Source organism: Rhipicephalus microplus, chromosome 9 (assembly GCF_043290135.1).
Source record: "Rhipicephalus microplus isolate Deutch F79 chromosome 9, USDA_Rmic, whole genome shotgun sequence".
NCBI classification, from domain to species: Eukaryota; Metazoa; Arthropoda; class Arachnida; order Ixodida; family Ixodidae; genus Rhipicephalus; species Rhipicephalus microplus.
In genome coordinates, this window is record NC_134708.1 from 19605432 (window position 1) to 19630614 (window position 25183).

The following is a 25183-nucleotide window of genomic DNA, read 5'->3' on the forward strand; positions in this document are numbered from 1 at the left end:
TAACGAAACCGAAACTAGCTCAAGAGATGTTTAAAAAGAAATCGATGTAGCTTGACATTTTCGTGATGCAAAGTCTTTTCTTGTTTACTTCCTACGAATCTTACTTCTGACGTCGAACAACAATGTATTCTTGCAGCGATCACACCGTTGTCGCTTTTTTGAGAACAGTGCCGAAGAAGACTGCGCGCGCGCTGCGCAAATGTGCAGGTCAGGCCTCACTGGCCTCGCAAGAATGTTTTGTAAAAACATTTGTCGTAGCGCTACGTGACATCGAAATTCCGCGTAAACGGTCGATCGGTATTCAAAGTTGATTGGTATTTTAATCTCGCGAAGTCCAAAACTCACTCATGGCGGCGATTTTTCCCAGTGACCACATGCCGACCGTCGAGGTTCTTACGAGCATCATGGGAGTCACCGTGATCGTGATGAATCTTTACAGGCTCGCCGTGTCCATCACTGGATTCGACGGTGAGCTGCGTGCTTCATTCGTTGGGCCTGCCTCTCATCCACGAGTGAAATACTTATTTTTCCTCTAATCTGTGCCTGCAGAAGTTGGAGATTGGCCTCTGTGGCACCACATATCCGGGCTTACGGAAGCGTTCAACTACATCGCGTTGGGGGTTTGCATGGTAAGTGCTAGTCATTGGTTCGCCATATTAATATCCTAGGCCGTTTGACCGAACTAGGCTGACGACAAAGGTTATTTATATAAGCAGAAATAAGAAGGATGTGGCTTCTTTGCTGCCAAAGAAGCGGGAAAAATAAATGAGCTGAATCGGTGGCGTAGCCAGGAGGTAAGACACCAGGAACGCCCCCCTCCCCTTCCGAAATGTTTTGGCCGGCCATGGCATGCAGAGTTAAAGTTTTCAATTCAAAAAGGTGACCCCCACGAAAAAAAAAACCCTGCCAACACCCCTGGGCTGAAGCCTGAGATATACAACGACCCGTTGCTCCAATTCCTGCTGCGCGCTGTTCTAAAGGAGAAACGTGACTGTAGTCTCGCTTTGCCAAGTTTTAGCGTGCATCATCTTTGTCACACAAACTTGAAGCAATGTTTGAAATTTAAATTCACGCGAGAAGAAAAAGTGGAAGAAAGCTACAGTTACATGCATCGTGTTAACCGGGTCGAGAGTTCGTTTGTAATCCCTGTCCGATTCCTACTGGTCTCGTCGACCCTGACCTTGAGATCGTGATCCGAAACGGTATGTGTAGCAGCAACCGATGCTGAATGTTTACTTCGTGCTCCTATGTCCATGGAGTGCCATTTGTTTTGGACTATTTTTTTTATCTTGGTTCGGGTATTCTACAGAGTCATGGGGAGGGGTTCAAACCTCCCTCCAAAATTTTCAATTTTGCTTCATACAAACGCACGCACGAACATACAGATTGGGTGGGGAGGGATTTTATCCCCCCACCCATCCCCGCTAAAGAAATTCTGGCTACGCCCCTGATATTCTGTGAGCGTGCTAAAATGAACAGTACACTTATTGTGCACTTATTGCACGCCAACCCAACTTTCCAGCTAAAGAGGCGGTGATAAATCGGTAGGTCATCACGTATTACGTTTTCCGCTATCACACGCAGCTGCTGCTGTTCGTGGAAGTGAACGACCACGCGAAGATCATCATGGCCAACCTCTAACAAGTGGTCTAGGGTCCTAACCAGAGTCGCAGCCCCGTCGCATGGAACTACCGGGACCCGCATCGTTGGTGTTCATTATCCTCAGCGTGAGCGGCATTACTAAAGCTGCTCGCCTGTTCGCGGCTGAGCACGGCACGCAAGTCAGGTTGCCGTGTGACGAAAAGTGGGTATACGAATACAAGTCGGGTTTTTCTTCGCCCCCCCCTCCCTTCTAGTAACCTAAGAAGAGGCTTAAGATCTGCCCTATATACATTTGAGTTACGGGGAAGGGGGTGGCTGTGATGAACCCCACCCCCACCTTGATGGGGAACCTTGCGCACGTCTTTGGTCACAGGGCACGAACCGTGCAAAGTACTGTACCTAGGCTAACCCTCCTTCCCCCGCCCCTTTACTTTCTGCCATAGATGGCTCTTTTATGACAGTGGCGATGACCATTGTTAGTTTCGGTGCAAGCTGCCGGATGTAGAATAATACAATAGCACGTTATTGTATCGTGTATGTTCGTGCCGCACAGTGTAATCGTGTTTACATGCAAGTGTGATGAAACACGAGCTTTGAGCGTACAATTGCCGTGCTCTGACGTTACTGCGCATCCACTGTGACACAGCGTTATCGCGGGACCTTCTTTCCTGTTTGCAATACATAAAAGGCAGCGTTGAATAAACTGGGCGGTTCTTTGTAGCGTTGAACTCGGCTTATATGCGTCACCTACTGCACATGCACGAAACAGTTTAGGGTGTCTGCTTTGAGAGTTCGCGTATACCCCCCAGCTCTTGAATGCGCTGTGATCCTATAAGCTGATCTTTGATCTCCGTCTTGGACGTAGCGTCGAGACAACTGACGAGTCGAGTGGTCTCTCGACGTTCGACGCCGTCTGGACGGATCCCCGGGGCGTCACGCTAGCAGACGACGGCGACCAGAGTGGCGCCGAGCTGCGCGGCGAACCGTGGGTGGACGCCTTCAGCGGCGACCTGTCGCTGGCCGCCGTGGACTTCGCGGACGCCGGCGAGTACTCGTGCAGAGCGCGCTACGCCGACGGCGAGTCGCTCACGGAGCCGCGGGTGTCCAAGCACGTCTTGCAAGGTGCGCATACGTCGCAGATGAACAGAATACACTGACGTCATATTCGATAGTATAATGAAGAAATATGCAATGATGAATGTAGTGGGGCATGCACGTCTCGGAAAAACAAATTGTCAGTGCTAAGCACGAGACGCTCGGCCCGGACTGTCACTGATTTCGCTAGCTAGGCCTACGCTCCCATACCTGGTCTCGAATAAGTTTTGACTGTCTCGGTTCTTTATTATAATTGGTGGAGTTTGCGGGGTCTCCTTGCAATCCTGGAGTTGCGAAGCCGGACTCTACCTGATGTGCATGACCCACTACATTCATCATTACAATAGGAAAGAAATATTGGAAGATGCAGAACAGCACCCTAAAAAAACTGGGGGGGGGGGGGGAGGGTTATGCTGTAAGAAGGAAAATAAAATAAAAGTGAGCCCCGTAACTGTCTGCTTCAGGGAGCGACACCTCAACAGTAGCTCACAAGGGATGGGGGTGAGGAGGGATTAAAACGATAGAAATAAAGGTACAGTGAGAGAGCAAGAGATTAGGTAAGCGTGAGAGTGACGACACATCGAGGGGATAGGAGAGATAGGAAAGATGGAAACACGGTCACAGGAGTCCGAGGACGGGGCACCACTCGCGAGAGCTCTTGTCGGCGTACAGTGGATGGCGTAGAGCAAGTCCAGTCGGTCAGAGCTACACTGTCGTCGAAGGTCGTCGGCGTCAGGAGATGACGTAGGGCGAGCCCAGTCGGCCAGAGCTACGCTGACGTCGGAGATCGCGAGGGCACAACCGGTCGGCACGGAATCCAGTGAGCGAGACAAAAAAAACGAGTATTTAGGGAGTATTTCCACCATAGGCATGCTGACTCCTTAATAACCTAAAGAGACGCGTACGGGAATTCAGCACCATACTTTCACTCAATCGGACCTGTCACATCACTGTTCAAAAAGAAAGGTTATGGCCGTGGAGGTTTCTGACGGTGATGGCGGCCGAAAGTCCTGGATATTGCTTTTGCAGGAACGGTTTACTCCCGGAAAGCCAGAGACTAAAAGCGGGCCATTGTGCGAAGCATGCCGCCTCTTCCTTTTCATGTTTTTTTTTTCCAACCAACGCGAAGTATGTGTTTTGGGTTAAACTAGGGTGAACTCATCACGAAGGGCGTTGCGACAACCCCCCCTCCCTTCTAATGGGTAACCCTTGATCAGGAGCGTAGCCAGAATGTTTTTACACGACCACTAGTCTGCAGCCAAACTGCTCAGGATTAGAAATCTCGTCAAGCTGTTTTTTTTTTTGTTAGCAGCTTTCAATTCCCGTCATTGCATTTTTTTCACTTTTTAATCTGATTTGCATTACGGTTTGTGTTGACCACTGCCATTGTATGAAAACATTGAATCATTGTAACTCTTAACATTGTCCGTTAACACGATTGTTGAAAAAGATGGCTAGCTAAACTGAAACTGAAAGATGTACGTTCGTGCGGGCATTTGTATGTGTGCGTACGTATACTAAAGCAAAATTGAAAAAAAAAAATTCGGACGAGCTAAACTGAAACTGAAAGATGTTTGTTCGTGCGGGCATTTGTATGTGTGCGTACGTATACTAAAGCAAAATTGAAAAAAAAAATTCGGAGGAGCGGGAGGGCTGGCTACGCCGATGGTTTCTGCGACACAACTGTAAACTGTAATCTACTGCGCGTGCACACTTATCTTGCGTTATCACCGACCACGAGTGGCGCGCGAGTTGTCGGCATGACGTGGCCTTCTTGATAGGGAAGCGGGGAGATCTGAATTTTCAAGAAAAGAAAACTTGAGCTAGCCAGATGATTATTGTTGTGTGGCAGCGGGCACGGTGCTAGCTTGGGGTGCTAGAGTGGAGCCCCTCTCCCCCACTTTTCACCTGCCCCATATGCCCCCCCCCCCCCCCCAAGAGCAGAAACATAGCAGAACGCATGAGTTACTCGCCTTCTTCGTGCTCACTCCCTCTCCCTCTACAAGAATCTATTTGTTGAGAGTGCCACGCCATTAAAACAACAGCAACATCAACAAAACTGGTCTAGTGGCTAAGGTACTCGGCTGCTGACCCGCAGGTGTCGGGATCGAATCCCGGCTGCGGCGGCTGCATTTTCGATGGAGGCGGAAATGTTGTAGGCCCGTGTGCTCAGATGTGGGTGCACATTAAAGAACCCCAGGTGGTCGAAATTTTCGGAGCCCTCCACTACGGTGTCTCTCATAATCACAGCGCGGTTTTGGAACGTTAAACCCCACAAATCAATCAATCAAATCAATCAGTCACATCGCGTGCATATTTATCTTGCGTTATCACCGGCCACGAGTGGCGCGCGAGCTGTCGGTGTGACGTGGCCTTCTTGATAGGGAAGCCGGGAGAGCTGAATTTTCAAGAAAAGAAAACGTGAGCGAGCCACATGATTATTTTTGCGTGGCAGCAGGCGCGGTGTTAGTTTGGGGTGCTGGAGTGGAGACCCCCCCCCCCCCCCCCCCATTTTCACCTGCCCCATATCCCCCCCCCCTCCCAAGAGCAAAAACATAGCAGAACAACGCATGAGTTACTCGACTTCTTCGTGCTCACTCCCTCTCCCTCTACAAGAATCTATTTGTTGAGTGCCACGCCAGTAAAACAACAGCAACATCAACAAAACCTGGCATTGCTGTTGTGTAGCAGAAATACCCAAGTACACGATTGTTGTTTTTTTCTTAGAGGGAAGGGAAAAATTACGTAGATGCCTCACACTTCTCTAAGCACACGTGTCAAACAGGTATGTTAACCACGCATCGAATTTAGCTTGTGTCGTTCTGTCTGTCGATGTAAAAAAGTTTCGATTGCTGCTCGGGTTGTTTCGCGCCTATTGTTCTGATGGGGTGTCTGAACTAACATTGGCCAGCAACCACACATGCGATGCATTGTTTCCTTTCTTTTTTCATGCCGATCCAAGACAAACATGACTGCTACGTTAATAATTTTTCTCTAGTTTATTAATCAGTCACACTTTTTATTGGTTCCGAAAAATACATAAATCAACTAGCTGGGCAACTACTGAAGATATTGCGGTGGATCAATGTTTTATGGCTAGAATTTAGTTTTTGAATTTCCCGCTTATTCTCTGTTCACGCAAATATTTTTCAAGAAACGCAATAAAACTTCAAAAAATGTTTTAATAGTCACAAATTATTACCGACTAAATTTTTATTGCAGAAAAATCTGATAAATGTGTCGGAAAGTGTTTTCAAAATTTTGTGTTCTTGGCGGGAATTTTAAAGTGGCAGTTGCGCACGCCTTTCTCGCATTTTCATCTTTGGCTCGCTTACCTAGCACCCGTTTTATGCATACTATTGATACAGACGTGTAACTTACCAGCGTGCTTCCCTGGTAATCGTGTTTATTGTATCTCTTGGAGATATCGCGCACCGTGTCCACGGATAAGAGCATATACAAGTGTCCAGGACACGCCATGGTGCAAATGCCGCGCGCACGGAAATTCACCTTGGTCCAGTTATTAGATAAGGCAATCTCGGTGTTTGCAGAGAGCCCCAAGAGCTTCTTGTTTTGCAAATAGAAATGCACCACTGGCGAAACAGAAAATGACGAGCTCCTGTTGGTCGTCAAAAGGACGTATTATGAACAATGACAGATTCACTCCGACTACGTCATTAGATATGCCTCGATCGGACGGGTGCGCAGCAAATTTTACACAATTGGAGTTGCGGCATATGACAATACATTTATTTCAAAATATAAGAGTTCCTTCCATAGTTAAGTTAAACAGCCTGTATATGCATTAATTCTCTTTCTTCCTTTCTTTGTTTCTTTCTTTTCTTTCTCTCTTCCTTTCTTTCTTTCCTGTTAGAAGGCACGCACGTGAAGATATGTAGAGTAGCAATAAAAATTCAATATAATACATTCAAAACTGGGTGCAGTAAAAGTGCGCGCGCTGTTCTATGTCATCGATGTAGTACCTGGTTTGTTTTTCTTTTAATTAATGATTAATAATATCTGCTTCCGGGATTGTTTCTCGCAGTGTACGAAACATCTGCGGCGGGAGTCTGCGAGTGTGGATGCGAACTGATCGCGAACGTCTGCCGTGAGTTGTTTTGATTTCGAGGCGTGTGCAAGCTTAAGCTTAATTGCTATCGAACCTTAAATACATACATACATGCATACATGCATGCATACATGCATGCATACATGCATGCATACATGCATGCATACATGCATACATACTGTGGTGGTACAGTGGATACGGTGCCCGATCGGCTGCTTACCCGAAGGTCGCGGGTTCGATTCCGTTCTTGACGGCTGCATTTTCCACATGATAAAGACATCAATTGGTCAAATTTTCCAGAGGCCTCGGCTACGGTGTGCCTCATAATGATGTACAATGGTCCCCATTAGGAAAAAGGGAAACGTGACGAGATAAGCACCGTCCCTTTGCTTCTTCTTTTGTCCCAATCACGGTTACTGTACTGTTTCTAAGATGAGCGTCCTATAACTACATCACGGGGGTTTTAACACCGGCACATACGTTCCCGTACAGCTACTAGGCAGTTTTTTTTTTCTTGTTCGGGAGCACACTTCTGCTGACCTTCGAGCTTGTGAATCCTGATGGTGTTACTGTCTGACCGCAGTGGCTTGCGCTCCGGGTCAGTATGGCAAAGACGGCGCCTGCCACGTCTGCTCCGTGGGCAGCTTCAACGAGCGCCACGGCGCTCTCTGTTGCCAGCGCTGTCCCTTCCTCTACGTCACATGGGGCCGTGGTGCCACGTCGAGGAAAGAGTGCTCTGGTATATACGTTTAACGGCAACTCTGCGAGCATTGCCAGCTTACTATTGCGATGGCGGTTGTAAGGATTGTCCAAGCGAAAATTCACCGTCGGCGTGATGTTCCGCGTAAAGAAATAGTGCGACAAGGTTCGTGCGCCTAACCCCCGTATTCAAGAACGTCCCTTCACTCAACGCTCCTCCTTCACTTGAGAAAGCCGATGGGAGCGCTGTCTCTAGTCACGATAGGTCACTGCATATTAGCGATAAGCTGCTGCGATTCCTGAGTAGCGCAGTGCCATTTTCAGCCGAGTGGTGGCGCAGCGCTCAACTCTGTCAAGTGAATGGTGAAAGTGAAGTCAAGGAGCGTTTGTGAATACGGGGGTAACTCTGCATGCATTTGCAGTATCCCATTGCGATGGCAGTTGCGGGGTTTGTTCAAACATAAATTCCCGGTCGTCGTGATGTTCTGCATGAAGTACAAGAGCGGTAAGGTGCGTGAGTCGTTGCGGCAAGGCTAGGTAAGTGCGTCGTATATGGGGATGCTGCGGTGGCTGCAATGTGATTTTCCCTCGCTTCTCAGTTTAGCCATCGACGGCGGGGCCGCTGGTGACACAGTTTCGAAGGCTGATCGCATTGTGTGCGCTGTTGGCGGATGACATTGTGGGAAGGGGGCAGGGGCTAGTCAATTGAGGGAAAACACACGCACACACACAAAAGAAACTCGGCGAGAAGACCAAGTGGCTTTGAGAGAGGATACCAGCGGAGGGTAGCAGAGGAGAGAGCGAAAACGGCGATATCGCTGCGTTTTGATAATCAAACGCGTCTAACTCCGCTATTACGGCACCGTTTCAAAAAATTCTCATGGCCTCGGTGTTCGTTGCACACTCACGCACAAATTCACCGCCACAACTGAATTTTGAACTCTGGGTGGTTTGGGGCCCTTCAAACGTGGAACGAATCGATGTAAAATGGAGCGTCCTGTGGTGGTGATTACTCCCAATTCCATTGACGTCATTGTCGCACTAAATGAAATAGACACCCACAGTCTGATATATGCCCATAAATTTTGTTGCACATAGGTTAGCTGGATGTCTCCTACCAAGAAGCATAATAAGTAGCGATTGTTATCTTAGCCTCGTGCTTGGCGCTCGTTGTGATGATTACTCCTAATTTCATTGACGTCACTGTTGCACTAAATGAAATAGACACCCACGTTCTGATATATGTCCGTAAATTTTGTTGCACATCATGCTTCTTGGTACGAGGCATCCAGGTTAGCTGGATGCCTCGTACCAAGAAGCATGATAAGTAGCGATTGTTATCTCATGCTTGGCACTCGTTGTGTTAGTAGCGTCTTCAAGTACGTTGAACGCCGTTCGTAATTTCATTGACGACAAAGCGCTCTTTAATGTCGTCTCGTGTGCCACTGTTCAATTAAGCTTATTTCAACGTCTTTCTAATCGCATACGTTTATTCCAGGAGTTATCCACGACTTCCTGATTGGCTTGGCAGTCATGGCTTGTCTGTCCTTAAATCTGTAATTACCTTTTACTTTATAAAGCGTTCGTTTTTGCCATTCGTTGGTGCAAGGGGGAGGGCAAATTGACACGTGTTTTGCACGTGACGGTGGGGGAGAGGTGGCATGGCAGGAGGGGAGGGCGCGCGCTTCCTGATTGGTATTCGTCGTGGGCTACATCAAGCATGACGTCATTCTTTCAGAAGCGGCCGTCGATGGCATCGTCTGAAGCAGGCGCGCGATGCCAAAGCCGATCGTACTGTCCTTGAAGTAGTAATTGTTGGTTCTCTGGAGACACTTGAGTGAGGTGAACACATTACCCATGTTTCAAGTTGAAACAGCACAAAATCTTAGGCTACAGTTGGGTCATCTCTGAAAGGGAATCGCACTATATACAGACAAAGCACATAGAAAAGGGCATTCATGTCCGAAAAAAAGAAAGTTGTAGTAGTTAGTGCAGTTGCCTGCAATTTCTTCATATTTAGCGCAATTTTTATTTATGTATTTGTTTACTTACTTACTTACTTATTGCTGTGATAAGGACAAACAAAAGAAGCACCTGCAGTGCGCTTGTCCGTAACCCTGCATGCTTTACTGTTTCAGGTACGCACTCGTCAAGTTTTCCGGACCAATCGTCCTCGACAACCTGTGCGAGTACGTATCGAAAGAAGCCAGAGCCTCCAAGTCGACACCGGGCGCCGACGCCCGCGACGATGACACGGACGACGGCATGCCCGACGACGTGTTCGACGGCATCTCGAAGCTAGTCGCTCGCCTCAAGAGACGCAAGTTGCCGGAGGCCTCGGGCGAAGAAGGCATCCCACTTCTGCTTACTTCGAAGTCGTCCCTGGCTGTCGTGTCGGAGAGCTCGAACGAAGACGATGACTTGAGCGCCGTCTGCTTCGACGAGGAGACCTCCGTGGATGCAACGGACGATGCTCCGCAGCCCACGTCAGAGGGCTCGAATGAAGTCGACGATGGTGACCAGAGCATTGTCTTCGACGAGGACGCCTCCGTGGATGACACGGACGATGCCCCGCAGCCCACGTCAGAGGTCTCTAATGAAGTCGACGATGGTGACCAGAGCACCGTCTTCGACGAGGACACATCCGTGGATGACACGGACAATATTCCACAGATCGTGCCTGTACTTCCTCGTCGACGTCCGAATCGCCCGAGCATCATAACACTGGGAGCGCTGGCTTCTGGTGATGACGATTACGTCGACCTTGACAAGCAACCCCTTGGCGAACGATACGGTACTTCGCCGGAGGAGACGTCTTCGGAGTCTGACGTCGTGCTCGTTGGAAGTCCCGAGGAAGACTGGCTCTCGTCCGGCAGACGTCGCTGGATTGGTCGTTATGACGTCATCGCTGCGCGGGCGTCCATTTGCGAGGAACGACGTTTCCAAACGACCACCGCGCTCTCCGATGGTCGATGTTCCGAACTAAGCGGTGGTGCGACTTCGTTGCCGGAACAGCGAGCGACTTACGACCTGTTCCTTGAGCGTTGGTCGAGTCGCGCGACGGCGGACGACACCAGTGAAGTATCGTTCGTGTCGGATTGCTCTCGAAATTACCCAATGGACACAAACGCTTGCGGAAGCTCCGCGCGCAGCAGTGGCAGCTGTAACAAAGGGTCCCAAGACGCGCGTTTCTATAGAGGACCTCTAAAGTACCAACCGCAAAGTGCCGGAACAACGCTAGCCAGCGCACACTCTTCGTCGGATCGTCACGTCATTAGCATAGCTCCGACTTGGAACTTAGCTTCCGGACATCACAAAACGAAGCTCGTTCGAAAGCCAGCGAGCTGCGACGAACTCGCGTCCGAAAAAAAATCTGAACCCGAGCGCACCTGCAGGCGATAAATTGGTCGAAGCACGTTTGTTCTGTCGCGGCAAGATAGACAACACGAATAGCAGAGATGACGTCATTGGCTTGTTTAGTGCATCATCGGAAAGCGGTGAATCAGAAGCGGCTTCGAGCGCGCAAACTCGTGACGCAGCTGATGCGTAACTGGCGAACTGTATGCTCCGAGGATTACGTCACGGCGACGGCGAGCGAACTGATGACGTTTCGGAATCCGCCGAGAGTGATCGACATTCGATGACTTCAGAGGCCGACTCTTCTGGTGAGACATTTCTTGGTGAGGAGGTCGAATATAGGGAGTCAGGTAGCTGAAGGCACATTATAGGTGGACAACCCAGAGGGCCATAACAATACGACACAGACGCTTGATATAGTAGTCCACGAAAGTTACCGAGGTTTGTTTTTACATCACTGCTAAGTAAATAAAAAAAACGATGTCGGACCAGCTGAATCCAGTGAGACGATATGGTTTAATAAACAAATATACATGCGTGTATTTTTTATACAAAGTGTGCTCATATTTTCCCGAATTTTAAATTAAAACCATTTCTTCCAGTTTTATTTTGTTAAATTGTCTCAATTTTCAAGAAATAAACTCTCGGTGACTTGAATAAACATCTACCACACGTTGTTGGTAGCTTTTAACGAGCTCTTAAATCCAGTGAATTCATTAAAAATTCATTCAAACATAGAAATTCTTGAAATGCGTAACTAGCTGTACTGATGAGCAGACCTTATTTAATGTATTTTTGAACAGTTAGCTGAATTTTTTTGTTGGATTGTCAGCGCTCGGCGTCCGCTGCACTCGAGCCATGACGTCACATTCGCCGAGCAGGAGGAGAGGTTGAATAAAGAAAACAAATGCCACCGGCATCTACCCTAGGTCGAACTCGAGTAAATGCGTCGCATAGTGGTGGGGGTCACCGCGTAAATGTAATGCTTAATTGTTATTTTGTCTTTATTATTAATTGAATGAAGAAGTGTTGCGAAAGCCAAGTAAAGACTCCCTTGACTGAATTCCGAACGCGCGATCCAGTGCATATACACACCTTTTCACAGGAAGGAAAAAAACACCGCCATGATGGGCTGTGCGCGGGAGTACAAACGCTAAGGGCGCAGCGTTGTCAGTGCATTTTCGAGGGGACGCGCCAATTTGCACAGTCAAGGAGGGCTATGGCGGCGCCCAGGGAGGCGTTTATGAAAAGGTGAATACACAGACGGTGGTCAGTGATCGGTTGTGCAGCGCGGGCACTCGTTTTTTTTTTAACTAGCAGACGTTGCCTGCATCGGCAGTGTGAAGCGAGAGAGGGGGAGGGGAGCGACAGTTTTGCGGGTATCTTCCTGGGCCGGTACGAGACGCGAGAATGCACAGTGGCGGTGTGGATGGCACCGCCGTTGAAGCGCGGCATCGTGCGACCATAGAAACAGAAGAAAGCACAAAACGTTCTTTTTTTGATTTCCCTATGGTGCGAGTAAGAAATGCTCCGCATTTAAAACGCAACTTCTGCAACCCTAGATGGGATGACGATAGTTATAGCGCGAGAACAAAACGACGACACAGAGACAAGAAGGACACGAAAGACACGTGTCTCGTCTCTGTGTCGTCGTTTTGTTCTCGCGCTATAACTATCGTCATGCCATACCAACTAGCCCAAGCTGCCACACTCCTAGATGGGAGCACGGCTCAGCGCCTGTAAGGGGAATGGGGCAAGGGAATTAAAGATGTGGGACAGAGAGAAGAAAAGCAATGGCTTCCATGACTCAGGATGTGGTTGTCCAGTCCAGTGTCCCTCATAAAGCGAATAACCGCCTTGAAGACCTGGGTGGGTTTTTGGGGGGGGGGGGTGTAGTAGCCTCCCCCCCCCCTGATATTCAGATCGTGGGGCGAGTTTTACAGACAATAAACAATAAAAAAGAGGGGTATTGTTACTCAAATTCAAATTAAACCTTCAAAATATGCCCCCTCCCCCCGAAAAAACAAGAAACCGTGGCTACGGGCTTGGTGTGGTGCCGCGCAAGAAACAGGAGGACCCTCTCAGGGGTGCAGCCAGAAACGGTGGGGGGGGGGGGTATGTATTCACAAGCAAAATTGAAAAAAAAAATTTGATGGAGTGGTTGGACCCCCCCCCCCCCTTTTATGACTACGCCCATGGTTCCCCTGTATCATGGGATTTCCTCTCCGTGTACCTACGTGTGCACCCTGGCGACGGAGTGTGGAGATCAAGGCGGCTCGTTGTGCTTGAAGCGCTAAGCTTACTTCTGGAGAATTCAGGCGGGTTGCCAGTCGCGCCCACAAAAACGCTAATCTGATGCATACACGACAGGTGCTCAATGACTAGCTGATGGCGCCTGGCCACCCATGCAGGCATGCAAGCAGGGTGGTTCCTGTCCTCCTCCACTCGTTATCCACCTCTCGTTTTATTGCACTCCGCTCTTCCACGAAGACGCTGATGCCTTACCCCAGCCGCTATTTGCTGCAGTTGCTGTTCGCACTAGTTCTTGGAATCATAGTAGATCTGAGCGGATTGAAAGACGCCGGTGTTGGTGGTTAGCATTGTTGATATGCTCGTTTCTAGTGTATGTAACGCCGGCAAACGTCAACCACCCTGCCTTTCTCTTTAGTCTCTCTTGCAAAATGTAACATAATCATGACCTCTAGTTGACGGTGTGGCCGCATTAAATTCAATAGTTTTCTCATATTTGTGCCTCAAAGGAAGGTCGTGTCTATCGATTGTCACACTCGACTTTTAAAGTTGGCTGAAAACCTTGGCGGTAAAATTTTTGGTCAACATTTCTGGACTCGTACGTAAGCACTGTAAATCAGTAGCGGGTGTGTGTTTTTTCGATAAGTTTAGCGCACCGAAGGGTCCGAAGTCATACAAGACTGCACGCGCTAAAGTAGAGATACATGATTAATCACCGCATTCTTATATGATAGAGCCACACATTTTAGACTTACGTACATAGATCAGAGGCGCGTACTTGAATCGCTTCCAAGAACGCGTGGTGTGTGTTGCACCAGATCTCGGATGCAATGCTAAGCTTCTCCAGATAAGTATCCAGAGGATGCAGTAAGTGCCTGTAAGAATCTCGACGTTTTAAAAATCGTTACATTCGTTTGGGATGCTGGAAAGGAATAGCTTTTTTTGTAACAAACTATGCGAGTGTAATACTATACCCCATAAAAAGCGAGGTGTGTCGACCTCCGACATGGCAGTATCATGTTTGCAGCATGCATTTAGCATCTGCAAGTGTCTGCCTGCTCGGTATTCTGCCTGCTCGGTATGCAAACGCTTGAGTTAGAGAATGAAAGATGTACATGAGTTGTTCACCTGATAGAAATTATAGTAATTATCAGTTTAAGAGAGCTATAAAAAGTGCGAAAGCGTAAAAAATATGATAAGGATTGTACTGTGGGCTTCTCCGCAACAATACACGTGTTGCGGGAATGCCACACTTCGCGTTGCGTTGGCGTTTCACAAAGCAAACGCTGCTTTCTGGAGGAACTTCGATTCCTATTTGGACGTTTGTACAGTCGGGGTCTTATCCTGGCAATGGTTAAAAAGATCCTTTATAGCAGTGTTGATCATTTTGTGATACTAAACACCTGCGTGGAAGAACCAGAAACGACGCCGATTGTAGCGCCGCAGAACGCTCGTCAACTGAACTTCCGGAAAAAACAACAACTTCGCTCTCTTGCGGTCGTTCCATGCAACTAATTCCACTCTCTCGCAAGGCGAGAGCGAGGAGCAGTCGATTTCTGTGCGAGGCGGTTGAAAGCGAGTGCGAAGTGCGGCTGTCAGGAGGTGGTGCGGGGCGGTACAGTTTTCGCGTTCCCCGCTCTAGCTAACGTAACCAATTAAACCGGCACGACACGTACTTAACCTGGCCGCTACGAGCAATCGTAGCCCGCACCGTGGAAGCTGGCGCGCGAGACCAAGTACGACATGAATGGCTTCCAAAACGAAGGCGAGGAAGAGCGTCGAAGCATCGTAGTCGACGGACCCGCGTCCAAACCCAAGGCTCCCGTCACGCGGCTGCTGATATGCACCACCATTCTCTCGGCAGTCGGGGGTTTCCTCTTCGGCTACGACACGGGCGTCGTGTCCGGTGCCATGATTCAGCTGAGGAGCCACTTTCAGCTCAACTACCTGTGGCAGGAGCTCGTGGTTTCGGTCACCATCGCGGGGGCATGGGCGTTCGCGATCGTCGCTGGCATGGCGACGGACTCGTTCGGACGCAAACCCGTCATACTCGTGGCCAGCTTCGTGTTTACGGTCGGCGCCTTGCTCATGGGGCTAGCCTTCAACAAGGGAATGCTCCTCGGAGGACGCCTCATCGTCGGCGCGGGCATCGGTGAGTGTCCGTTCGTTGTATCACGCAGCGCGCGTGCTAACAGCTGTGTCCGCGCGAAACCCAGCCGCGAGACGCGGCGCGGCGCATTCTCGTGCATAAGGTGGCTGTGACTCATGATTAGGTGCTTCGCGAGTACATGTTGTTTTGCAGGCCGTTTCGCTGACGCACGTGCCTGTAGCGCTCGCCATTTGTCAGGCCAACGCACGGGCGCGTTTATGTCTTTGTATAATTAAATAACGCAGCCGCTCACGAGTGCGTCGATTGAAAGTCAGCTGTTTACCCGTTTTTTACTCGTTTCACTTTGCTTTTGGGACAGTACGCTCACTGCGTGCCAACTCTGTCTTGCAACTTTAATAAAGTGATACAGTGCATTGCAAGCGCATGTGGCGTAAGTTTTTTCCTTTCAGAACAACCTCGCTGTAGCTTTCGCGAGCAGCCAGCTGTTCGATGTAGCTAACATGTTCGCATGCCTGCTGTTTTCCGCGTTTGGGCAACACCACCTAGATAAGTTCAGGCTAGGTGGTGTTGGTTTGGGTCCCTGAAGTAGGGTACGACGTGGGACGGTGGTGTGAAATGAAGTGCCGCCTGCAGACAACGCCGTTTCGTTATCGCGGCTTCCCTTATCGCCCGATTTCCGGTCGCGTGCGTTGATTACGCGCGCAGTAGTTGCTTTATCCGCCACGATTAATTCGCCGATAACGCCTTTTATCTTTACAATAGGTCTCACGTTTCAGTTCGCGGACTTCGAGTTCTCAAGAGTAGGTGGCGCATATCGTTTCGCGATTGAAGTGAGTTGACAGGCGCAACACTTAATTCTTGCGGCTGAAGTTTCGCCGCTTCCGCCCATTATTCTTCGAACGACGTGATGGGGCGACGTTTGTTCTTCGTAACCTTTATTGCAAACATGTCATTAAAAAATTTGTCCTGGCCATTAATTATGGCTATCGATGTGCTATTTCAAAAGCATCAAATTTATTCAGCGAGTGGATCACATGCTTTTATATGCATTGGCCATGACCAAAATCTTCCAATGCCCCAACAAGACCACACCGTCTTTACACTCCATATATATATATATATATATATGCGTGTGTGTGTGTGTTTGAGAAATTATAACACGACCGCCTGCCAGGTTAACATATCATTTGCAGCAATATATAAAATATCACATTTGTGAGCCATGAAAGAAACTCTCATAGTCTATGCGCATAAATTGTATAAACAGGTACCAGTCGCTCAGCGAAATAATGTGTATAAACAGGTATGAGAAACAGTTTGTATTATAACAGGAGCAGAACACTATGTATGATTATTAGGTATATATTGGCATGCGCCACTTCCTCACTTTGCTACATCTAAATGTCTAGGACCCATACACTTAGCAAACTTGATATTTGCAAGATAACACATTGATCGGCATTATCCGTCTGCAAAACACACTTTACAGTTCTTAACATACATGCTGCATATTTTTCTGGATCACAGTTTTTTTTATTTGCAGCTGAGAAAAGGAAAATTGAGATATCTTGTTCACTACATGTTTCTGTTCACTGCACTGTTCTTCAAATGACATTGAAGAACGCCAGGTAGTTCTAATTTTCCAGAGCCTCTGACCACGATATGCCTCATAATTATATTGTGGTCTTGGCAGGTAAAATTTCATCAGTTTTCATATCAGCATTCTAACAACGGGGTTGGTAAGAAATAGAAATAACAATCAACAGAATATAAACGGCAACCTACAGTTTGCGGAGGACACATTTCTGATTCACGATGGTGACGACTGTTTGCAAAATGCCATTGAAGACTCGCATCGATAAAGTGTTAAACTAGGCCAAATTATGGATCTGCTGAAAACAGATATGCTCAATTTTCTGACTAAAGAAAAGTTCCCGATTTGCGGCAGGCCTTTTAAAATCTACGAAACAGTATATGTATGTCGAGGTCAATTAGACACAGGGAAGCCTACACATGAAACGAACATTCACCGGAGCACAAATGGGCTAGAGTGCATTTGGCTGGCATTCCCAAATCGTCACAGGCAGTCTGATGCTGTTTGTAAAGCGAAAAGTGTAGAGTCGTGCTTTGTGAGTACTAAAATATGGGGCCGATACTATGAAGACGATACCAGAGAAAACGTGGACCATGTGGTGGGCAACTGGATGCAAAATGGAAAGGTGTAACCTAAAGATATTGGAGAATGGCAGAATGGGGCAGGGAACCAAGAGGTGCTGCCATCATTGTGGTCGACATCATGCAAGAAAAAAAAATCCGGTCTGGTCACCAAATGTGTAGGGCAGACACCTGTTGGTCACTTTATTTCGATGGAATAGACACTGAGAAATGGGAAACGCTGATGAGGGTGGCGGCGTATCGGACGTTCTGACAAAATTAAAAATTTTGCAGGTGTAAAATTGTACCTGCTTGCACGTGATAGGGTAAATTTAGGGTGATCGAGAGAAGCCTTAGCACTGCTGTGGACGTAAAATAGGCTGGGAATGGTCGTGACCATGCAGCTGTAAAATCTAATAACCTCGTTCCAAGATAAACCGGGCCCCAAAGACGGTACGCCCGAGGAAATACGGAAGTGCGCCCCAACGCTCTCATTTATTCCATCGAAAGAAGACAAGATCTCCTGATCTGTTTGCTGTTATTGACAGTTGCAACCTTAACGTGACAGGTTACTGTAAATTATGCTTCATTTGATTTTTACCGATCCAAACTACCCATATTCAATTTACACCTAGGTAATGTTTGAATATTCACTATCCCAGACGCGTTGGAGTTCTGCAAGGCGACTCTTGGGAACTTTCCAATGTCAGAGATAAGGGGTCGCTGCGATTTCGTAACAGATACCTTCTGCTCTGCTTTCTGGTACTCTTTATCAGTCTCCTTTCACACCCAGCTGACACCATGAAAATGTGGGTGGAACGAAGATCCACCACTGACAAGAGTGCGAAAAAGAATAGCATAGAAAGAGGCATTGTGAATAAATGGTGGCCAAGCACGAAAGGACAGTTTAATTTATTTCTTTTCATTTGTGCAACAGCGTGCAGTCGAGTAAGGAAGACATGTTGCCCTCCATGGTCACACTTCTCCGTCATTGTCACACATCTGCAACAAAGATTCTTATCGTTCGTTAGGCAGCTTCTCTTGTTTGCAATCGAAATCAAAGCTGCACAGCTGTTTCCGTTGGCTGTTTGAGAAGTACTTTTCATGCTCTCTGCAAATCGTTTTTTTTTAATGTTTTCTTTGCTGAGAGCCCTGCCAATCCCCAGTATACTTGCTTAGTCTTTCTAGATCATTCCCCAACACTCATGAGACCATTCTTGCTAAAGAAAATAATGTAGGTGTGTGCCGTGATCTGTGGGGAGGACATGTAATCAGATATGGCTTGTAGTAAAGTTTTCTGCATCAGATAGAGTGCAAGTTTCTGCAACGGTGTTGGTTCACGTCTCTTTACCAGCGTCTCTGCAGCACAGTCATGGCAAGTCAGCGTGTCGCGTATGCACGGTTCAAGGAACAAAAAAAATTCAGGAGCTTTCGAGGAATTTAAACACCAACAAAATTGAATAATTGTAACTCTTCACTCTGGATTAGTGGCTAATTGCTTGTAATTGGGAACTCGTATGTAATTAGTGCGACCTTTTTATTTGATGAGATAATGCTCAATAAAAATGACATGGCTGGCAGAGCAACCTACTACGTTGCTAGCACAAAATTTCCACATAGCATGCAGAAAAAAAAAAGAAAAAAAAAGACAGGATGAATGAAGGGATTGAAGGAGTACTGACACGATTTCGAGGCACTCCATAAGGGACATTTTTCGTTTCCATGGAGTGTACTGTCATCGCTCTCCACATACTGGGGCCAGACAACACATGCAAAATACTTTACTTTGATGTTTTCAAGTTTCCGTCACCCAGCATCTGGAAGCTGATCCCACCACGACAGACATTGTCCCAAAGAGTCGAGACAGTTGACTGGGTTTGCGAGCCCTTGTGCCCTGTATGCACCCTAAATCACAGAAATCACGGCGAGTGCCCGGACGACAATCCACTTGTTTTCGTGGAACACATGCTACTGACAGCAAACAGCTGTTGCTAGTATGTCACGAGTTGCAGTCTTCTTGTGACATCAGATTTCTGTTGACACGTCTCTGCATAGCGATCCTCTCGATACCGAAGCCGAAATCGCAGTTTCAAGGTAGTGGTACTATAAACACATTCAGTGCGTTCCAAAGTGTCGCAACACTCTTTTTTAGGGTTTTTGATGCCTGTGATTTTATTTGGAGTCAAAACCAGGAGTATGTAAAATTTGCATAGTACTCCTTCAAATTGAGGCAAGTGAGTTGGTAATTTTGCTGTACTGATGGAATGAAGTAAATGAAATCTCAGATTTTCTAGAATGACTCACCAAGTGAAGGGATTGTTTGCTAAATCAACAATTCTCTGCATACATTCAAAGTTGCCGAAGTGTTTTCATGTTGCGCAGGTGCTGTGGCATAACTGTACTTGCCGAGATAAAGTGCGAAAAATAAAACTTGTTAATGCACCTGCTCGTCCACTGTATCAATGTATTTCGTTGTATAGATGACATTTTCTATTTATAGAAGTGCGGCTGAAATGTTTCTTATTCTAAGAAGACTATATTTTTTTCTTCACGAGCGTTGGTAGTCTTAGTTTCAACTTTCCTCATTGAAGCTGGTTATTCGACGGCCATGGCATTTTTCTGTTGAGCGGAAAGTCATGGGTTTAAACTTCAGGCTTGTTCGTTGTACCTTGGGATGGCGAAGTTCAAGAATATTTGTTTGCTGCGCTGCTTAAGACAGTTTCTTGGCGTAGTTTCATAGCTTTAAATGAAGATGCACTCAAACCTCGATATAATGAATCCGGATATAATGAAATATCGGTTGCAATGAAGTAAATGAAAGATAGTTTTGCAATAGATTTAGTGTTAAGAATAAACTTTCGTAATGAATTTTCGGATATAACGAACTTATTTTTATGTAAGATGCAAGTTTGTTATAATGAGGTTTGAGTACTTGGCATTTAAAACTGGATAGAATTTTGGAAAGCCTTGGAGCTTGCCAAGAATTTACAATAGGAGCTCTTGTTTTATCACGTTTCTACTTAGTTTTGCAAGAAATGTATGCTTTGTCAGAGTGTGGCAACAGAAATGTGGTCATCTTAGAGCATAATGTTGCAACATAGTACTTTTTGCTGTTTGCTTTGGTCATCAGCTATGCTGCTGCTTGTAAGTAGCAGGCTTTTTAACTACTGATCAAGCTGCAAAAACTTAGCTTAATGAATCATATGGGGCAGTGCTAGAATGAGTACAAGGACAAGAAAAGACAGGACATGTGCTGCGTCGCAATGCAGCGCATGTAATGCAGTGCAATACAGACAGCACATGTCCCACCTTTTCCTGTCCTTGTATTCGTTGTGGCATTGCCCCATATAATTTACTATGAGCCCTAACTAACTCATCTTTTCGTTATTCAAAATAGCTTAAACTGCTTATATCAGCACAACGGTTGTCTGTAATCATCGTTATTTTGGCCCTTTATTTTTCCTTTAAAAGGGGCCCTGCAACACTTGGTAATCATTGAAGGACTTCATCAAATGACTAAATTGCCTCCTGAATCGACGACTGTGAGAAATTCTTGGAATTTGTCGAATAAGTGCAAAGTTATGGGGTTTTGTCACATCCTTTATGTGCTTTCTTTGTCCATTCGTACCAGCGAGCGCATGAAAGCTAAATGTGTGGTTGGCCGGGGGTGAGCATGAAGCTACTTCATTTCGTCAGCATGCCTCATGACCGTGAACATCCTTTTTTTTTCCTTCAAACATGCACTTAAGTTTCAGTGTGAAGGTGAGCGCGCTAGTATACTGCATATAATTCTAGCACTGTAGAGTTTGAAGCCGCCATGTCGTGGCTTGAGATGACGGCCGCAGTAACTGTGCAAGTCACAATGTTCAGATTAGCCAATGGTCATGGGTTTCGTGTTTCCAGGTCACTGTCATTTTGTATTACGGCATCGTTCTTTGAAAAAAGAGTGGGCGATTCCTTCTTAACTTCTGGAATAAGTATTGCAGATGGGGCAAGTTGGTGCAGTACCATGTAGCTATAGCGCAGCTTGGTTTGAGCATGAAGAAAAGATGGAACAGTGAAGAAGGAATAAAACATACAACGGGATTGTAAATTCTGCTGCATGCTGCGTTAAGATGTCTGACTCCCATTAAACTTCGATTGTCGATCGACAGCGTTTCCTGACCATGCTCTAAAAGTCACGTGTTGCAGGACCCATTTGAGTTGTACATTTAACCCATACTTGGCCTTTGGTTCTGTATTCCCACTAACCGGCATGCATGGTTGTTCTGCAGGCCTGGCGTCCATGACCGTGCCAGTCTACATAGCTGAGGTGTCGCCGGCTGAGCTTCGAGGATTCCTGGTCACGATCAACCAGGTTTTCATCACGGGAGGGCAGTTTGTTGCCAGCATTGTTGATGGCCTGTTCAGCAGCGACACTGAAAATGGCTGGCGGTGAGACTTGCACTGTTTTCCGTTGTACAGTATACTCTTGATAAATGTAATTTGAAGGGACTAGAAAAATGTGTTTCATTTAACAGTAGCTCAATTCACTGGGAGAGGAACAGCGGGGCAGAATTCAAGTACAAAACCAGTCATAATGAAAGTAGTTGTCCCATTCAAACAGCAGTTCTGCTTAAGAGATTCTTGTTTCCTGGGAGTTTACTGGTGCTACGTTATGCGGACGTTATCTGCTTACAGGCTTCGTCACAACATAAGTTGCAGTATGTGCTGAACCTATCCTTGGATCATTGTTAAACTGGCTATTGAGTATTTGGTTGTACAATGCTACTTCACATTAATTTGGTGGATTTTGCAATCATATCTCTGCATGCTTCTACTGAAATGCCAAATCTGTGTTAGTTCCAAGCTGCACCATCTTTGAGATGGGCCCACATTGTGAGGGGTTTTCCATGATGAACTGACAGATTTTCCAATAGGCTAGCCATTTAAGAACTTGCATAATGACGGAACAGTCAGGGAGTCATACCAGCAAGTGTTCATAGGAGCTTTACTTGTATACATCAGCAATAGAGGTGCGTCATCTGTCCTGTTACGTGAGACTCCTTTGTGCCAAAGACCAGTGCAAAGTAAAACTACCTTCTCTCCTTCATCACCTGCATTGAGGATGCATAATCTTTCATGGCTGCGCTAACCAATGATATTTTGAGAATTTTCAAACTAATTATTTTAAAGGCAATAGTCTTTCTTTGGATACTTCAATACAGTAATTTTGGTCTGTCTGTCATTCGATTCAGCCACTCAAGAGAACGTTCAACCCATTGTTGAATGACCACTAATCTTGATCCCCTGACTGCGTTCATACTAGTGAACATTGTCACTCCAAAAGTAAATATCGCGCATACTTGGGCGTAACATCCATGCCGGAGTGTTGTGTACCGGGTGTCTTTATTTAGAAAATGCATTGATACGTACTTCTAAAAACCGCTGTGTTTATTACGCTGCCCTGATAATGCAACGCTATGAACGAAAAAGCTGGTGTTTCCTACGCTTCGCTCAAACGACACGGTGCTGCCACCTTTCAGTTCATCTGCATTATAAAAAACTTTAGTTTCTCTACATTACTGCCAGATAGCATCTATATCTCGCACAGTGCTTCCAGACAGAAGACTGTCGTCTTTTACGTCACACCGCCCCGGTGGTCTAGTGGCTAAGGTACTTGGCTGCTGTCCCACAGATCGTAAAGATCGAATCCAGGCTGCGGCGGCTGTATTTTCAATGGAGGGGAATATGCTGTAGGTTCGTATGCTCAGATTTGGGTGCACGTTAAAGAACCCCAGGTGGTTGAAATTTCCGTAGCCCCCCACTACAGTGTCTCTTATAATCATATGGTGGTTTTGGGACGTTAAACCCCACAAATCAATCTATCAAATCATCGTCTTTGGACGTCATTTTCAGTGAAGCATGCAGATACGAGACCAATTTTTCGAACACGTATTCACATAATTTGTTGTATATTTACTGCATTTTCGTTAATAGTACCCACCCACCTCTGTAATGCTTAAATAAATAAGTAAGCTTACTTGCAACATGGTGTGCACATTTGTAGACACTTCCAGAGTGGACTGTTAGTGTTCATTTAACCTCCTTGTGTAGGAAATGCTGCAGAGTATCACTTTGTTGAAGCCGCTATGATGTTCGATTAGTTGTTTGACGTGTCACATTCTGTGAGCCACTCCAGAATGATGGTTTTTGTTTGATCGGAATGGGTATAACTGATGGGAAATGATACTTGTAATTTGAGCTGGAGATCTGGTTATTCTTATGCAGAAATGGAACATGACAGACTGAAGAAGGACTATATTTGTTAATTATGCTCTAACTATGATTAATTACCAAATGTAGACAGATCGGTATATTGCCACCTTCTGTTTCTTGCAATAGAATATTGACACGTGCGGTTCTTTTGGTTTACGAAGGAAGCCGCTATCACTTTCTGTTAAGCGCAACGCAGGCAGCGTTTACCTTGTATGCCACTCTGGAACGCGTTACGACGCGTGTATAAAAGCCGGCGCAGTGCGCCACTGGGGGTCTTTTATACACGTGCGGTTCTTTTGGTTTACGAAGGAAGCCGCTATCACTTTCTGTTAAGCGCAACGCAGGCCGCGTTTATCTTGTATGCCACTCTGGAACGCGTTACGACGCGTGTATAAAAGCCGGCGCAGTGCGCCACTGGGGGTCTTTTTTTTTTCCGTCGGCCGACGACTGTTCACGCCGCTGTTGCTGTGAGTTGTGTTTGGCCTTGTTTTGCTGGGCACAAGTTCGCCCAATAAACAGTTCGCCACACCGCCCTGACTCCTGCGTGCTTCCTCTCAAGTGCTGCGTGTATCACAACCTCGTGACATCTGGTGGAGGTGCTTCTCGGTTTATGTACCGTACGCCCCCGTCCAGCCGTGAGCCAAGCCCAAGCCGCCAAGAGGACGACGCCGACCCGGTCGTTCGAGTGAGCCGAAGACAACAAGGACTACCGCCCGAATACCTGCCGCTCCCCGACAAGGACAAGAAAACAAAGGCTGCTACGAAGCCGGCATCCACGATGACGGAAGCAAGGTCTTCGGCAACCGTGGTCGTCAACCAGCCCAAAAGAACCGCACGTGTCAATATAGAATGGCTCGGAATAAAGTTGTGTTAGTCTGACGCATTGCTAAAGTCCGGATCATTACTTGTGCCAGAGAAGGCTATCAGTGTAATGCTTATGCATAAAGAGGTACAGTAGAATCTCAATACTAGAGACAATTCGTCACAAAAGACATTCGAAAATATTTTCTTTGGTGTTTCTATGTTCATGTATACAGCATTGCATATAATATACATGGTTACAACAGACACTCTGTTTCTCTGGGCTGCATTTTTGGTTCTATTGAGCAAATTATTCACTATTTTGAAGACTTACGGTTCATGCACGCTCATGCAACGCGGCCAGTGTTGTATCAGCAGGTATGCACGTCTATTGACGTTTCCTTGCCTCAATTCTGTGCATTCCACGAACAGATGTCATTCCTTGCATAGTTTCAACTACAGATTGCAAACTTTTTGCGATTATGTTTTTATTTTTGTTGGCATGCTCCCACACCGACTGAGACAGAGAACCATGGAGTTGGATTCCTGTCACAATGTCTATGGCATTGATCACTTTGGATGAAAAGTGCTTTTTTTCCAGAAGTTTAGAAGAAAGCCTATACAACCTGCAGTTATTAAAAAAACATGCGTCTATGAACGACCTTTTTAGGCCATCCTGAGCAATTGCCTGTAGACGTGTCTAAATGCATTTTGATGCTGATGTATGTAGTAAAGTGACATCCCCTTCAAGTGGGAATTGTGTTGGATTTTCTGTGCAAATGTGTCAG

At 46.7% G+C, this 25183-nt stretch overlaps 2 protein-coding genes across 8 annotated transcripts in view; both read left to right on the forward strand.

Moving 5' to 3' along the window:
• The first annotated feature begins 104 nt into the window (after positions 1 to 104).
• On the forward strand, positions 105 to 11429 carry LOC119165608 (uncharacterized). Of its 7 annotated transcripts, XM_075873257.1 has the most exons (10): positions 105 to 297; positions 368 to 468; positions 550 to 629; positions 1585 to 1804; positions 2468 to 2724; positions 6743 to 6805; positions 7350 to 7505; positions 8964 to 9021; positions 9604 to 10011; positions 10108 to 11429. In XM_075873257.1, exons 4-10 carry the CDS (start codon positions 1683 to 1685, stop codon positions 10865 to 10867), a joined length of 1824 nt encoding a protein of 607 aa, XP_075729372.1. In that variant the 5' UTR covers positions 105 to 297; positions 368 to 468; positions 550 to 629; positions 1585 to 1682; the 3' UTR covers positions 10868 to 11429. The 7 variants fall into 7 exon arrangements, with proteins under 7 accessions (XP_075729372.1, XP_075729370.1, XP_075729371.1 ...); XM_075873255.1 differs by having other exon boundaries at positions 107 to 297; positions 9604 to 11429; XM_075873256.1 differs by lacking the exon at positions 6743 to 6805 and having other exon boundaries at positions 107 to 297; positions 9604 to 11429.
• Positions 11430 to 14599: 3170 nt separating this feature from the next.
• The window catches only part of LOC119163564 (proton myo-inositol cotransporter), a 29924-nt gene continuing 19340 nt past the window's right edge, over positions 14600 to 25183 (forward strand). Inside the window, exons 1-2 of the mRNA XM_037415584.2 lie at positions 14600 to 15224; positions 21611 to 21770. Coding sequence (XP_037271481.2) covers positions 14816 to 15224; positions 21611 to 21770 — 569 coding nt within the window. The 5' untranslated portion in view covers positions 14600 to 14815. The remainder of the gene's footprint in view (positions 15225 to 21610; positions 21771 to 25183) is intronic.

Coding starts and splice junctions, on each gene's coding strand:
- LOC119165608 (XM_075873255.1), top strand. CDS start 1,683: ATGGAACTACCGGGACCCGCATCGTTGGTGTTCATTATCCTCAGCGTG. Junction 1,805..2,467: donor AGGTTGCCGTGTGACGAAAA/GTGGGTATACGA, acceptor TCTTGGACGTAG/CGTCGAGACAACTGACGAGT. Junction 7,506..8,963: donor GTCGAGGAAAGAGTGCTCTG/GTATATACGTTT, acceptor CGTTTATTCCAG/GAGTTATCCACGACTTCCTG.